This window comes from Dermochelys coriacea, chromosome 14, assembly GCF_009764565.3.
Source record: "Dermochelys coriacea isolate rDerCor1 chromosome 14, rDerCor1.pri.v4, whole genome shotgun sequence".
Classification (NCBI taxonomy): Eukaryota; Metazoa; Chordata; order Testudines; family Dermochelyidae; genus Dermochelys; species Dermochelys coriacea.
Window position 1 is genome coordinate 39045284 of NC_050081.1, and position 14942 is coordinate 39060225.

Below are 14942 nucleotides of genomic sequence, written 5' to 3' on the forward strand. Positions count from 1 at the left end.
TCAGGGAACCCCCAGATCTAGAGGGGGGAGGGGTCCTTCGGGGCCAGGCTCCTGTCCACCCTCTCCATCCTCTCCCTCTCTGTCTGTCTGTCCAGCCATCCCCCCCCCCCCGCCACCCCCCTAGTTACTGGCAGCCAGGCCAGGGCCGTGCCGAGTTAATAATTACCCCAGGAGATAAACAGCAGCGACCCCCACATCTCCCCAGGTGCAGCCCAGACCCCCAGGGACAGACGGGGGCAGAGACGCACCTAGAGCAACATGCGGCTGCTGCTCTGGCTGGCCTGCGTGGGGGCCCTGGTCTGCCCCTGCCACCAAGCCCCCCGGTATGGGCCGGGAGAGCAGGGGCCCCGGGGAGCAGGGGGCTGCGGGTCGGGAGTGAGGGGCGCCGCAGCGCTGTGAGGGGAGGGGCTGCGGGTCGGGAGTGAGGGGCGCCGCAGCGCTGTGAGGGGAGGGGCTGTGGGTCGGGAGTGAGGGGCGCCGCAGCGCTGTGAGGGGAGGGGCTGTGGGTCGGGAGTGAGGGGCGCCGCAGCGCTGTGAGGGGAGGGGCTGGGGGTCGGGAGTGAGGGGCGCCGCAGCGCTGTGAGGGGAGGGGCTGGGGGTCGGGAGTGAGGGGCGCCGCAGCGCTGTGAGGGGAGGGGCTGGGGGTCGGGAGTGAGGGGCGCCGCAGCGCTGTGAGGGGAGGGGCTGGGGGTCGGGAGTGAGGGGCGCCGCAGCGCTGTGAGGGGAGGGGCTGGGGGTCGGGAGTGAGGGGCGCCGCAGCGCTGTGAGGGGAGGGGCTGGGGGTCGGGAGTGAGGGGCGCCGCAGCGCTGTGAGGGGAGGGGCTGGGGGTCGGGAGTGAGGGGCGCCGCAGCGCTGTGAGGGGAGGGGCTGTGGGTCGGGAGTGAGGGGCGCCGCAGCGCTGTGAGGGGAGGGGCTGGGGGTCGGGAGTGAGGGGCGCCGCAGCGCTGTGAGGGGAGGGGCTGGGGGTCGGGAGTGAGGGGCGCCGCAGCGCTGTGAGGGGAGGGGCTGTGGGTCGGGAGTGAGGGGCGCCGCAGCGCTGTGAGGGGAGGGGCTGGGAGTCGGGAGTGAGGGGCGCCGCAGCGCTGTGAGGGGAGGGGCTGTGGGTCGGGAGTGAGGGGCGCCGCAGCGCTGTGAGGGGAGGGGCTGGAGGTCGGGAGTGAGGGGCGCCGCAGCGCTGTGAGGGGAGGGGCTGGGGGTCGGGAGTGAGGGGCGCCGCAGCGCTGTGAGGGGAGGGGCTGGGAGTCGGGAGTGAGGGGCGCCGCAGCGCTGTGAGGGGAGGGGCTGGGGGTCGGGAGTGAGGGGCGCCGCAGCGCTGTGAGGGGAGGGGCTGTGGGTCGGGAGTGAGGGGCGCCGCAGCGCTGTGAGGGGAGGGGCTGGGGGTCGGGAGTGAGGGGCGCCGCAGCGCTGTGAGGGGAGGGGCTGTGGGTCGGGAGTGAGGGGCACCCGCCGATCTCTCTCTCCCTCCAGGCTGCTGATGGCGGCGCCCCGCCTGGTGCCAGTGGGCGTGGAGCTGGGGGTCCTGCTCCAGGCCGAGGGGGTGTCCGGGCAGCTCGACGGGACCCTGTACTTCCAGAACGAGGTGGACATGCGGCAGAAATGCTCCGGCGAGAAGCTCTTCAGCCTGTGCCCCGAGAACGGCCACATGCAGCTCCTCAGCCTGCAGGTAGGGGGCGCCTGATCCCCGCCCGCTAGGGGAGAGCCCTGCCCCCTGGGGAGAGCCCCGCCCCTTCACTGCCCCTGGGAAGAGCCCCGCCCCCTGGGGAGAGCTCCGCCCCTTCTCTGCCTCTGGGAGAGCCCCCCGTGCTGACCCCCCGTCCCGCAGGTGACCCCGGATCTGGCGACTCGCTGTGGCCTGGCCGCGCTGCGCCGGGATCACTATGTCCAGCTGGTCGCGCGGAGCCCCCAGCTGCCCCCCCCGGGCATCCAGACCCTGAGACTGGCCTGGACCAGCCGGCGTGGGCAGCTCCTCATCCAGACCGACAAGCCGGTCTACACGCCCCGGCAGAAGGGTGAGAGCCGTACCCCATGGCCCCCTGTGCCCCATGGCCCCCCGCACCTCAGGGCCCTCAAGCCCCACAGTCACCTGCCCCCCATTGCCCCCCAGGGCCTCCTGTGCCCCACGGCCACCATGCTCCACAGCTCCCAATCCCCCATGTTCTCCGTGCCCCATAGGCACCTGCCCTCCATGGACCCCTGTGTCTCATGGCTCCTGTGCCCCACAGCCCCCATGCCCCACAGCTCCTGCACCCCATGGCCCCCAGCTCCCCATGCCCCACAGTCATCAGCCCTCCATGCCCCCAGTGCCCCACAGCCACTGGTCCCCTACGGCCTCCTACATCCCACAGCTCCTGCATCCCATGGGCACTGGTCCCCTGTGGTCCCCCTTACCTCACAGTCCCTGCCCCCCACATCACTCTGCACCCCCCTTTCCTCCAGCCCCCTCCCATTCACATGGTGTCTTGTTCCCCCACCCAGTTCACTTCAGAGTCTTCGCCCTGAACCACAAGCTGCGCCCCACGGCTGAGTCCATCACCATCACTGTCCTGGTGAGAGCCGGGGGGCAGAGAAGAAGGCTGTTGGGGGGAATGGGAGCCCGGGCTGAGAGGGGGAGGGGCAGGATCGGGCCCATGGGAGGTTTGTGGGGGATGGGAGACCGAGGCTGGGAGGGGGAGGGGCAGGATCGGGCCCATGGGAGGTTTGCAGGGGATGGGAGACCGAGGCTGGGAGGGGGAGAGGAAGGATCAGGCCCATGAGGGGTTGGGGCCCCTTGGAGGGGGCTGTGGGGGCCGCTGGTAGGAGGGGATCGGGCGCCCGCTGACCCCGCCCCCCACCCATCTGCCCTCCAGAACAGCCAGGGGCTGCAGGTGCGGAAGGTCGAGCGGTTCCCGCAGAACTGGGTCATCACGGACCATCTCTTGATCCCCGACATCTCTGAGTGAGTGGGGGGGCACCCCACTGCTGGGGCGGGGAGGCCGGGACACCCCTAAGGCCGGGGAGCTGGGGGGTGACAGAGGCACCCCATTGTCCTGGGAGGGCACCAGGGGTGGCAGGGGCAGAGAAGCCTCCTAGAGCTGGCTTGTGCCTGGTCCAGACTGGGAGACCCCCTGCTGGGGGGGTGCCCCCCAGGAGTGGGGCTGGGGTGTCAGGGGGACTCCCTGTGAACCTGTCAGCCTGGATCTGCCTGTCTAGGGGGGACCCCAACATCCTTGTCCAGCCTCTGCAGGTGGGTTGTGGTGGGGGCTGGGGGGTAATGGGGGGGGCCCCGATCCCCTCTCACCCCCTCACCCCTCCCAGGCCCGGGACCTGGCGCATCACGGCGCGATTCTCCAATGCGCTCGACTCCAACACCAGCACTGAGTTCGAGGTGAAGAAATACGGTGAGTCCCGGATGCCTGGGTTCTCTCTCGGCTCGGGGAGGGGGGTGGGAGCGGGAGCCAGGACTCCTGGGTTCCATCTTGGCTCAGGGAGGGGTGGGGGCTGGAAGCTAGGAGTGCTGGGTTCTCTCCTGGCTCCAGGGGTGGAGTCCGGAGGGGGGGCTGGGAGCCAGGACTCCTGGGTCCCAAGTGTGTTTTCTCCCCCCAGTGCTCCCCAATTTCGAGGTGAAGATCATCCCCGAACGGACCCACATGCTGGTGACAGCAGAGGGGGCCTCCGATTTGCACATTGACCTGCAGGTCAGGTAGGGGCAATTCCCCTGACCCCCCAACTGGCTCCCCAAAGGCAGCCGGGGGGGACGTTTCTGGGTTGCTCTGGGTCCCAGCTTTCCCCAGGCTCCCCAGAACAATCCCTCAGTTGTTGGGCTGGGCCCCAGACTCCCCACTGCGCTGGTACGTGCCTCGGAGTGCAGCTCCCCAGTTAATCCAGACCCTGGCAGAGACGCCTCCCATGGAGCTGTCCCCCTGCCCCCCATGCTGACCCCCCTGGGCTCTGCTCCCCAGTGTCAGGGTTCGGGGTGACCCCCCTTCTCTCCCCAGGTTCGTCTATGGGAAGGGGGTGAACGGTGTCGCCTACCTGAGGTTTGGGGTGAGCAACGAGGACAGGGAGAAAACCTTCCTCAGGGGTCTGGAGCAACAGGTCACGGTGAGACCCATCTCCCCACGGGACCCCCATCCCTCTGGGACTCCCCTCCCCACATGGGACCCCCCATCCGCCCACGGGACCCCCATCCTTCTGGGACTCCCCTCTGGGATTCTCCCTCCTTTCATAGGACCCCCATTCCTCTGTGACCTCCTCCCCTCCTGAGACCCCATGGGATGCCCCCAGGGCCCCAAACCCCTGGGACCCTCCAGCGGGTCCCCCTCCCTCCCAGCCCCTTCTGAGCCCCCCGCAGTGAGTCCCCTGGATGGGACCCCTGGGGGAGCTTCACACCCCCCCAAAGGGCCCCAATCCCCCCACTATGCAGGCAGCAGCGACCCCCAGGTGGGCTATATGCCGTTGGGAACCCGGCACTGGACACAGCTTGTGAGCACGGGGAGCTGGGACCTGCTGCAAAGTCCAGCTTGGGGTGACCCAGAGGCTGCCCCACCTGCCCCGTGGGGGCTCAGCAAAACTAGCACATGGGAAGCCTCAGAGTTCAATCCAGAGGCAGGTCCCTGCCCCCCGGCCTGCCTGGCTGAGTCGGGGTGTATCCGCTCTCTCGCCATGGGTCAGTTGTGCAGCTGATGGTCCGTCATGGGCCTTAGGCAGGCCGGGCAGAGCAGACGCCAGTTTGTCTGGGGTGTCCCCCGGAGGCAGAGCACAAGTGTGAAATACAGACACGAGAGACCGGGGTGGGCAAACTGCAGCCCGTGGGACGGCCCCCCCCATGGTGCTGTGGGCCCCAGACCGCTCCCCGAAGCGGCCGGCACCATGTCCCTGCGGCCACTGGTGGAAGATGGGGGGCAGAGGGCTCCGCGCACCGCTCCCCACAGCTCCCATTGGCCGGGAACGGGGAACCGTGGCCAATGGGAGCTTTGGGGGAGGGACCCACAGGTGAGGGCAGTGCACGGAGCCCTCTGCCTCTCCCTCCTCCAGGGGCCGCAGGGATGTGGTGCTGGACTGGCAGGCAGGGAGCCTGTCCTGGCCCTGGTGTGCTCTGCTGGCACTCCGGAGCCGCACCCCGAACCCCTTCTGCCCCCCAACCCCCTGCCCTGAGCCCCCTGCCACACCCCTCCAGCACCCCGCACTCCAATCCCCCACCCCAGCCCTCGATGCATGGCTCTGCATGCAATTCCCCCTCCCAGATATGGCCCTTGGGCCAAAAAGTTTGCCCACCCCAGTAGAAAGCCAATACTTATAACTTGAAATACAAAAATGATGCCTGCATCCAGACAGCATAACCCTAACCAGCCACCATCACCTCGTCATAGACACCTTATTTGACCCCCTTTGTACAAGATTTGGTGCCACTATATGACCTTGGTTGCAACAATGATCTATACGGTCCCAGGTTATGTCAATAACATCACAGTCACAGCTCCCCCTGCCCCCCTTCCTCCTGCCCCCCCCCATCAGGGCCCGCCCAGCTGGATCTGGGTGTATGTGGGGGCTGGGTATTGTCTAATCCTTTCCCTTCCCCGACCCCCCCCCGGCAGGTGAATGAGGGGGTGGCAAACGTGACCCTAAAGCGCAGCCTCCTGGCACAGAAGTTGGGACGCCCCCTGCAGGACCTGGCAGGGACCAACCTGTACATTGCGGTGACCTTCATAGAGACTGCCAGTGAGTGTGGGGGCCGGGGGCTGGCCTCTCTAGGGGACGTCAGCTCCCATCCGGCCCCAGGGCAGGGACTGGCTGACTCAGGGGGGCAGGGAATGGGGCCCGGGGCCTGTCTACTCTAGGGGGTGTTGGCTCCCATCCAGTCCCAGGTCCTCCTGGGGGAATTCTGCACCAAAAATAAAAATTCTGCAACAAAAAATTAAATTCTGCACACCATATTTTAAAATTCTGCATAAATCTGCATATTTTATTTGTCAAAATAACACAATATAATCACTCCAGTTACAATTATTTTTGATCATTTATTTCAAATTACCTGTCAGCAAGTGTGTCTGTAACAATACAGAGAACGAAAAAGATTCACGAAATGTTTTTTGACAAACAGATTCCTTACTAGGCAAATTAATCCAGAACTCGGAGTAATAATTCATTTACACGACAATACAGAACCGGATTTCCTGCCCCCCTCAGAAGCAAAGACTGTGGGGGAGTCAGGTAAGGAGAGGCTGAGGGAGAGCTGTCCACATGTGTTCCTCCACCCTCTCTCAGACACCCACTCCCCCATCCCCATGTGTCCCTGCACCGCTACCCCTTTCCCCAAGTGTCTCTGTGCCCCCACTCAGCCACCCCATCCCTATGTAGCTCTGCACCCCTCCCTCATCACCATGTGGCCCTGCACCTCCCTCCCCGTGTGGCCCGGTGCCTCCACTCCCATTCATCCCCTGCTCCAGTCTGTCCTCCCCGACTAGCCCTTATGAACCCCTGACTCCTCCCAGCACCCTCACTATCTGTCTCCCCATAGCCCCTGTCTCCTGACCTGACCCACTGTGAAGAAGGCATGCTCGTTCTCTTCCCTCACGGGCTGGGAGCTGCTGCTTTGTTCTAGCATCGCAGCACCCTCTGGTGGGCAAAAGGTGGAACCGCAACAACATTTTGGCAAAAAATTAAAATATGCATGGCTCATTCATAATGCACACATGCAGTAGTGCAGAATTCCCCCAGGAGTACCCAGGGCAGGGACTGGCTGGATCAGGGGACGGGGAATGGGGCACAGGGCCTGTCCCCTCCAGGGGATGCTGGCTGTGATCCTGCAGGGTGGGGGTGGGGCCTGTACCCACTGTTCACGCTTGTGTCCCCCCACCCCGTAGGTGGGGAGCTGGAGGAGCAGGAGCTGAGCACCGTCAAGTTCGTGATGTCTCCCTACAGCGTGGACCTGTCACAAACCAAACGGCACTTCATCCCCGGGGCGCCCTTCCTTGTGCTGGTGTGCGGAGCTGCCGCTGGCTGCCTGGGGCTGGGGATGGAGGCTCATGGGTGGGGGAACTGGGAGGTGTATGGCTGGGGGATCGGTGGTGGGGCACCAGGGGTGCATAGCTGTGGATCGGGGCGGGGGAATCGGGAGCTGGGATAATCAGGGTGGGGATCATGGGGCTGGGAGATCGGGGTAGAGGGCATGGAGCTGGGGGGATGGGGGGCTCTGCATACACACTCTCCCATTGCCCCCCAGGCCCGCGTCACCTTGGCTGATGGCTCCCCGGCCCCCCACACCCCTGTGCGGGTCTCAGCCCAGGTGTCGGGGGGCCCGTCCCACCCCGAGAGACGGGTGGTGACAGATGAGAGCGGGATGGTGATGTTCCCCCTCAACCTGGACCCCAGAGCCAGCGCCCTCACCCTGAAGGTATGGGCCCCGCGGGAGTCGGGAGGGGAGATGGATGGGGATGGGATGGGGGAGGGGTGATGGGGATGGGGGACAGTAGGATGGGGTGGGGAGGGGGATGGATGGGGATGGCGGGGTGGGGGAGGGGGGATGGAGGCTGGCTGAGGGCTGGCAGGAGAGGGAGTGGGGGAGAGGGGCAGGGCAGAGCTGGGGGGAAGGCGCTAGCCCCCCTGAGCCATGCCCCCCCCACAGGTGGTGGCGGGGGAAAAGGATCCGGCCGAGGGGTCTCTCCGGGTCACGGCGGTTTGGTCCCCCAGCGGAAGCTACCTGGTGCTGGAGAACCAGCGCTTGGGCGCTGTGGGGCCCGGCCAGTCGCTCTCTGTGGGGCTCAAGGACCTGGGGTCCAGTGACTTCTCCCACTTCTACTACATGGTGAGTGAGCGCGGCTGGCTGTGAGAGCGCCCCCCAGTGTCGTCCCCAGTGCCCTCCAGCGCCTCCCAGTGCCCCCTACTGCCCCCCAGTTGGGAGAGCACCCCCCAGTGTCATCCCCAGTGCCTTCCAGTGCCTCCCAGTGCCCCCTACTGCCCCCCGGCTGGGAGAGCACCCCCCAGTATCCTCCCCAGTGCCCTCCAGTGCCTCCCAGTGCCCCCTACTGCCCCCCGGCTGGGAGAGCACCCCCCAGTGTCCTCCCTAGTGCCCTCCAGCGCCCCCTACTTCCCCCCAACTTGGAAAGTGCCCCCTAGTGCCTTCCAGTGCTCCCCTAGTGCCCCCGTGATCCCTACTGACCCCCGGCCAGGAGAGCACCTCCTAGTGCCCCCTACTGATCCCTGGCTGGGAGAGTGCCCCTAATGTCCTCCCCAGTGCCCCCCAGTGCCCCCTGATGGGTAGAGTCCCCCTCAGTGCTCCCAGTGCCCCCTACTGCCCCCCGGCCTGGAGATCACCCCCTAGTGCCCCCCCAGCGCCCCCCATGCCCTCTACTGCCCCCTGGCTGGGAGAGCCCCCACTGCCCCCCACCTGGGACCAGCTGTGGGTCTCCCCTGGCAGGTGCTGCACAGGGGCTCCATCGTGGCGGCGCGCGCCGTGCCCCGGACGTCCTACACCGTGATCTCCATCCCCGTCACCCCCGAGCTGGTCCCAGCCTTCCGGCTCGTGGCCTTTTACCGGCGCGGGGACGAGGTGGTGGCCAACTCGCTGTGGGTGGACGTGGTGGACCGCTGCAAGGGGAAGGTAAAGCCGCGGGGGGGGGAGCAGCATGGGGAGGGGGGAGGTGGGTGCTATGGGACAGTGAATAGAGTAGGGGGGGTTGATGCAGGGTATGTTGTGGGGCAATGTGTGGGGTAGGCTTTGGTGCAGGAGTTCTGTGGGGTGCAATGGGGTTTGTGGGGTGGGTGAGGTGGGGCATGGGGCAGGGTGGGGTGGGGTGTGTGGGGCGGGATGTGGGTCCCCCCTGACCCGTGCCTCCCCAGCTGGAGCTGCAGCTGGAGTCGGGCAGCTGGGAGCTGCGCCCCCACGAGATGCTCAAGTTCACGGTGGTCACCGACTCCCGCGCGTCCGTCTCCCTGGTGGCCGTCGACTCGGCTGTCTATATCGTCAACCGCCGGCACCGCCTCACGCCCGCCAAGGTACGGCTGAGCCCCCCCACTCTGACCCCCGACCTCCCCGTGGGGCCGAGCCACCACCAGATTGGCCATCGTCCCCTAAAATCACCCCCCAGCCTGGGGCTTGGCCTACGACCCCCAGCCTTGAGTTGGGACCTTCCATGGCCAATCCATGGAGAGCCAACGGTCATCTCCAGGCCATTAGCCGCCTTGGACTTGACCCAGGACCTCTCTGCCTTGACCTACAACCTTTGATTGGTCAACCCATTAGGTGTGGATGGTATCGGCCCTTGGGTTTGACCTCTGACCTCCCAACTGGCCCTATTCCCATGACTGGCCAATCACGGCTCCTCCATTCAAAGGGCCCTTGCCCCCAGCCTCACCCCCGGACTTGGGTTTGACCCACAACCCCGCTAGTGACCTGTGACCCCGAACGGTCAATGGCCAGAGAATGGGGCCATGATGGGCGTGGCCAAGGGTGATGGACGCCGGCCTCGGGTTCCTCCTGGGCCCTGGTGGGACAATGAATCTCCCCTTCTGTCCCCCGCCCCCCAGGTGTTTGCGGCCATGGACAGTTACGACCTGGGCTGCTCGCCGGGCAGTGGGGTCAACGCCATGGGGGTCTTTGGAGATGCCGGCCTGGCCCTACGCGTGGGGGATCTGGAGAGCTCGCTGCAGAGCGGTGAGATGGGGGACAGGAGGGAGGACCCGGGGAGGGGTGGGGGAGAGGGGGCTGAGGGGTGGGGGTCACTTGGGAGCCAGGAGGGGGTTCACTCCAGTCTTACCCCCCCACGGTCTTTGGACCCCCAGGGCACAGCTGCGGCCAGGACGCTCCCCGCAGGAAGCGCTCGCTGGAATTCCAGGTGCAGGCCCAGAAGAAGGGTGAGTTTGGGGGGCTCTGCCCGAGGGGGAGGGGGCAGGATCTACCCACCCCTGCACCCACCCAACCCCCCATCCCTCCACCTACCCCTGCACCCACCCAACCCCTGCACCCACCCTGTGCCATGGATCCACCAGGTCGGTGCTGGGCCACCCCGGCCGTGGGGCTGCCCCTTGGAGGACCCCTTTGCTGTTCCAGCACCCCAAGGGTGCCCCTCTTCGCCCAGGGCTGGCTGTGTGGCCCCACCACCTTTGACATGGACGCTGTGGGCTCCAGCCCCCTGCTCCCCACGGCAGGCTCCTGCTCTGCCCCGTGGCCAGCCTGGGACCCTGGGCAAGGACAGTGCGGCCTGGCCTCCCCCCCACGCCCTGTCTGACGCTCTGCCCCCCGCGCCCCGTCTGTCCCCAGTCTTGCAGTACCAGACCGACCCGGTGGCTCTGCGGTGCTGCCGGGACGGGATGACGCGGGTGCCGATGCGCCGGACGTGCGAGCAGCGAGCGACGCGGATCCCGGGCGCCGAGGCCCCCCACTGCCGACCCCCCTTCCTCGACTGCTGCCAATTCGCTACCCAGCTGCGCCGCAAGGCCCGGAACTGGGGCTCCAGCGGGCTGGCCCGGGGTGAGCCCCGACACCGGGTCCTGCCCTCGGCTTGGGCGGGGGCTGGGAGCCAGGACTCCTGGGTTCTCTCCCGGACTCTGGGAGGGAAGGGGGGGCTGGTGGGTTGGGGGGGCTGGGAGCCAGGACTCCTGGGTTCTCTCCCGGACTCTGGGAGGGAAGGGGGGGCTGGTGGGTTAGAGCTGGGGGGCTGGGAGCCAGGACTCCTGGGTTCTCTCCTGGACTCTGGGAGGGGAGTGGGGGCTGGTGGTTGGAGCAGGGGGTGGGAGCCTGGGTCTGGGGTCCCCCCCGTCCCTGACCCCGCCCCGCTCTGCCCCGCGCAGTGAACCCCGACGTGGAAGAGGACGATTTCTTCGACGACGATTCTGTGCAGACCCGGAGCGTCTTCCCCGAGAGCTGGCTGTGGAAAACCATCGCTGTGGACGGGAGCAGCCGGTCAGGGACCCCCGGGGAGCCCCTCCCCCATGTCACCACCCCTCCGCCCACATGTCTCCTGCAGGGCCCTCCCCCCCACTTCCCCTGGGCTACCCCTCCCCCCACCCCAGGGCTCCCCGTCTTCCCGGGCATCCCCACATATCCCTCCAAGCACCTCCCCTGGGGCCACCCTCCCTACCTAGCCCCCCAGCCTCCATGTGCAGGGCAGCCCCCACCCCACTGACCCCCCCATCTCCCGCAGGCAAACCCACCTGGTGCCAGATTCGATCACCACCTGGGAGATCCAGGCTGTCAGCATGTCGCCGACCACCGGTGAGTCCATCCCCCCGCCCGCCCACCCCCCTGTCCGTCTTCCCCCCGGCCCCCAGGCTCACCCAGCTCCTCCCCCACCCCAGGGATCTGTGTGTCCGACCCGCTCAGCATCCGCGTCTTCCAGGATTTCCACATCTCGCTCCGGCTGCCCTACGCGGTGAAGCGTTTCGAGCAGCTGGAGCTGCGCCCGGTGCTGTACAACTACCGGGATCGGCCCGTCAACGTGAGGGGCCCCCGCTCGGCCGCGCCCCCTGGTCGCCTGTCCCCATCCCTGCCAGTGCTCCTCATTCCCGACCCGCAGCCCCCTGCCCCCTCTGCCCTGCCCCCAGCTCTATCAGTGCCCCTCACTCCTGACCCACAGCCCCCTGCCCCCTAGTGCCCTTCAGCCCTAACCCACAGCCCCCTGCCCCCCTGTCCTGCCCCCAGCCCTGCCAGTGCCCCTCACTCCCGACCCGCAACCCTCTGCCCCCCTGCCCTGCCCCCAGCCCTATCAGTGCCCCTCACTCCTGACCCACAGCCCCCTCCCACAGCCCTTCCGGTGCCCCTCAGCCCCGACCCGCAGCCCCCTGCCCCCCGTGCCCCTCTCTCCAGCCCCCCAGTCCCATGCGGGGGTCTCAGTCTCTCTCTCCCCAGGTCTCGGTGCACATGGAGCGCTCCGAGGGCGTCTGCTCCCCGGCGACGGGGGACCGGGTGTGGCGACAGGCCCTGCAGGTGCCGGCCAAGGGGGCGCTGGCCGTGCCCTTCGCTGTGGTGCCCATGGGTGCCGCTGACATCCCCGTCACCATCACGGCGCAGGGGGGCTGGGGGCTCGGGGACAGCATCACCCGGAGCCTGCGGGTGGAGGTGAGAGGGGGGCCGAGCCCCACGGAGCCACCGCCTGCCCCTCCCCCATCTACTCCTGCCCCTCCCCTGCCTGTTCCTGCCCCCTCTGCCCCTCCCCCACCTGCCCCTCCCCTGCCACATCTGCCCCCCTGGGGTATCAGTTCTGACCCCCCCATCTTGCCTCCCCCAGAGAGAAGGTGCTGCCCACCTGGAGGAGATGAGCTACTCGCTGTATCCTGAAGGTGGGTGATCCACAGGGGGTGGGGGGCAGAGGGGAGTCTCTGAGGGGCTCCATAGGGTGCCAAGGGAGGGGCTGTCTGTGGGGGGGCTGCCCCTGGGGTGGGGTTTGGGGGCTGCCCGGATCCCGTTGACCCCCCCGTCCCCACACAGAGAGGCGCAGCCGGGTGCTGGAGGTCCCGGGGGAGCTGCCCCCCGACGCCATCCCCGGCGGGGACTTCAAGATGAGTGTCCGCGTCACGGGTGAGAGAACCCCCCCGCTGCCCCTCCCCTGCTCACCGCCACCCCCACCCTTTCCCATGCCCCCACTGCCCCTCCCCCATCACCCCCCCGCTGCCCAGGCCCTGGGCCCCCCCTCGAGTCCCCAAACCGGAGACTGACTCACTCCCAGGAGCCCAGTCCCCGCCCCCGTCCCCCCTCCGGCCTTTGTCCCCGTCCCAGGCCAGCCGGCCCCCGGCTGCTCCTTGCCCGGTGGTCAGGCGACTGCGTCGGCCGGTCTCTAGGGGTCACTGCGACCCGGTGACGCCGCGGCCTCTGGCGGGACCCAACTGAGGCACCAGCCGGCCCGACGGAGAGGACGTGGGTCTCACCCCACTGGGCAACCAGACGTCACCCAAGCAATCCCGTGTGTCCCCACCAGCAGCACCCCTTGTGCGGACGACCGGCTATGAAAACCAGCGGCCCAGCAAAAAGAAAAGGGTCCCTCGATCCCAAAGGCCCGAAGCCCCAGACCCAGGTCAACGAACAGATCAGCTCTTACCCCCAAATCACGCGGCTGCCGACCCTCAGGGGTCTAGGGGTTTCTTCATAAAAGGAAAAAGGGACGAGAGCTAGAATCGGTTACACGGAATCCATGACATCCAACAACGGCCAAGTCCGCGGTTCAGGCGTGCGGCGGGGTGGACGAAGCTGCAGGTTCAAATCCAGTCTCTGGAGTCCACCCCCAGCTGGGATGGGCCCTTCGGTCCTTGGTTCAGAGCTTCCGTGTAGCCAAGTCCCTCCAGAGGCCAGAGGCCAGGTGGAGGGTCTCCAGGGCCTTTTATGGTCTCCTGCCACGTGGCCTCTGCTTCCTTTGTCCCAAACACCAGCTGCCCAGCGCATGGCTTGGAGGCCCCAGAGTCCTGTCCATAGGCAGGTCCCCGCCTGCCTGGCTGGGTCCCACGGCATGTCTGCCTTCTCGCAGTGGGTCAGGTGTGTCGCCCATGGTCCGTCATGGGCCATCCAGCAGGCTGGGCGGAGCTGACCCCAACTTGTCTGGAGTGTCCCCCAGAAACGGAGCACACGTGTGAACTACAGACAGTACAGAGCCAACACTGATAACGTTAAATACCAAATGAGACCTGCACCCAGGTGGCATAATCCTAACTAGCCACCCTCACCTCCTCATCGACACCTTATCTGACCCCCTTTGTGCAAGATCTGGTGCCACTACAGGACCTTGGTTGCAACAATGATCTATACGGTCCCAGTTTATGTCAATAACGTCACAGCCACCAACTAGACACGAGTAACTCAGGGGAAACAGGCATATACACAGCGTTCAGAGAAAACATTAAGAACATAACCACTTTGTCACTGCCCTGATGCCCCTCCCCCATTCCATTGGATGCCCCCTCCCCATAGACCCACCCCAACACCGCCTCTCCCCGGCCCTGGTGCACTCTCTGCATGGATCTCTGGGGCTCTATCTCACTCTTCCCGATGCGGTGTCTGCGGGTCGATGACACTGTCTCGCTCTCCCCAGTGCAGTGTCTGTGGGTCGCTGGGGCTCTATCTTGCTCTCCTCGGCGCGGTGTCTGTGAGGCTCTATCTCACTCTCCCCGATGCGGTGTCTGAGGGTCGATGACGCTGTCTTGCTCTCCCCGGCACGGTGTCTGTGGGTCTGTGGGGCTCTATCTCACTCTTCCCGGTGCGGTGTCTGAGGGTCGCTGATGCTGTCTTGCTCTCCCCCTGCTGTGGGGCAGCCGATGTGCCCGTGGACACGCTGGACAACTCGCTCTCGCCCACCGGGCTGGTGGGGCTGCTGCGGGTGCCACGGGGCTGCGCGGAGCAGACGATGATCTACATGGCGCCCGGGCTCTATGCCATGCGATACCTGGACGAGACGGAGCAGTGGGCCCAGCTCAAACCCGAGCGCAAGCAGGAGGGGCTGGACAACCTGCGTGTGGGTGAGCGACCTGGGCACTGGGCAGGCGAGGGTGGGGGCGAGGGGGCTGGGCACTGGGGTGGGCGTGGTCGGGGGGGCCTGGGCACCGGGGCAGGTGAGGGCTGAGGGGCTGGGCTGGGGGGCTGTACACAAGCCCCAGCTGAGGGCATGGGGCACCTGACCCCAGCTTGCACGCTGGTCCCCTGACACATGGGTACCCCGCAGCCGGCTCCAGCCCTTGCACACACATGGGCAGCCCCCTGCACACGCCCCCCCTTTCATGCCCAGCGCACAGACCTGCGGAAGCTTTTCCCTCCCTCACCCGCACACCCCAGGCACGAGCCCCACATGGAGTGCGCGGGGGGCAGTGGGCACGGAGGGTGGAGGTTGAACCCGCCAATGTGACCCCCCTGTTGCATCCCCTCCCCTGCCAGGCTATGAGCGGATCCTGACCTTCCGCAAGACAGATGGGTCCTATGGCGCCTGGCTACACCGGCGCAGCAGCAGCTGGTGAGCCAGGGCTGGGGGGTCCTGGGGAGGGTCAG

At 66.9% G+C, this 14942-nt stretch overlaps 1 protein-coding gene across 1 annotated transcript in view; it reads left to right on the forward strand.

Moving 5' to 3' along the window:
* The window catches only part of LOC119842678 (complement C4-like), a 24775-nt gene continuing 9833 nt past the window's right edge, over positions 1 to 14942 (forward strand). Inside the window, exons 1-25 of the mRNA XM_038371071.2 lie at positions 1 to 323; positions 1469 to 1664; positions 1824 to 2010; positions 2477 to 2547; positions 2848 to 2936; positions 3296 to 3378; positions 3584 to 3680; positions 3976 to 4081; positions 5575 to 5698; positions 6844 to 6959; positions 7203 to 7373; positions 7605 to 7784; positions 8397 to 8579; positions 8819 to 8974; positions 9506 to 9632; positions 9761 to 9832; positions 10239 to 10448; positions 10769 to 10880; positions 11122 to 11192; positions 11276 to 11415; positions 11826 to 12035; positions 12205 to 12256; positions 12405 to 12494; positions 14216 to 14419; positions 14832 to 14907. Coding sequence (XP_038226999.1) covers positions 259 to 323; positions 1469 to 1664; positions 1824 to 2010; positions 2477 to 2547; positions 2848 to 2936; positions 3296 to 3378; positions 3584 to 3680; positions 3976 to 4081; positions 5575 to 5698; positions 6844 to 6959; positions 7203 to 7373; positions 7605 to 7784; positions 8397 to 8579; positions 8819 to 8974; positions 9506 to 9632; positions 9761 to 9832; positions 10239 to 10448; positions 10769 to 10880; positions 11122 to 11192; positions 11276 to 11415; positions 11826 to 12035; positions 12205 to 12256; positions 12405 to 12494; positions 14216 to 14419; positions 14832 to 14907 — 3188 coding nt within the window. The 5' untranslated portion in view covers positions 1 to 258. The remainder of the gene's footprint in view (positions 324 to 1468; positions 1665 to 1823; positions 2011 to 2476; positions 2548 to 2847; positions 2937 to 3295; positions 3379 to 3583; positions 3681 to 3975; positions 4082 to 5574; positions 5699 to 6843; positions 6960 to 7202; positions 7374 to 7604; positions 7785 to 8396; positions 8580 to 8818; positions 8975 to 9505; positions 9633 to 9760; positions 9833 to 10238; positions 10449 to 10768; positions 10881 to 11121; positions 11193 to 11275; positions 11416 to 11825; positions 12036 to 12204; positions 12257 to 12404; positions 12495 to 14215; positions 14420 to 14831; positions 14908 to 14942) is intronic.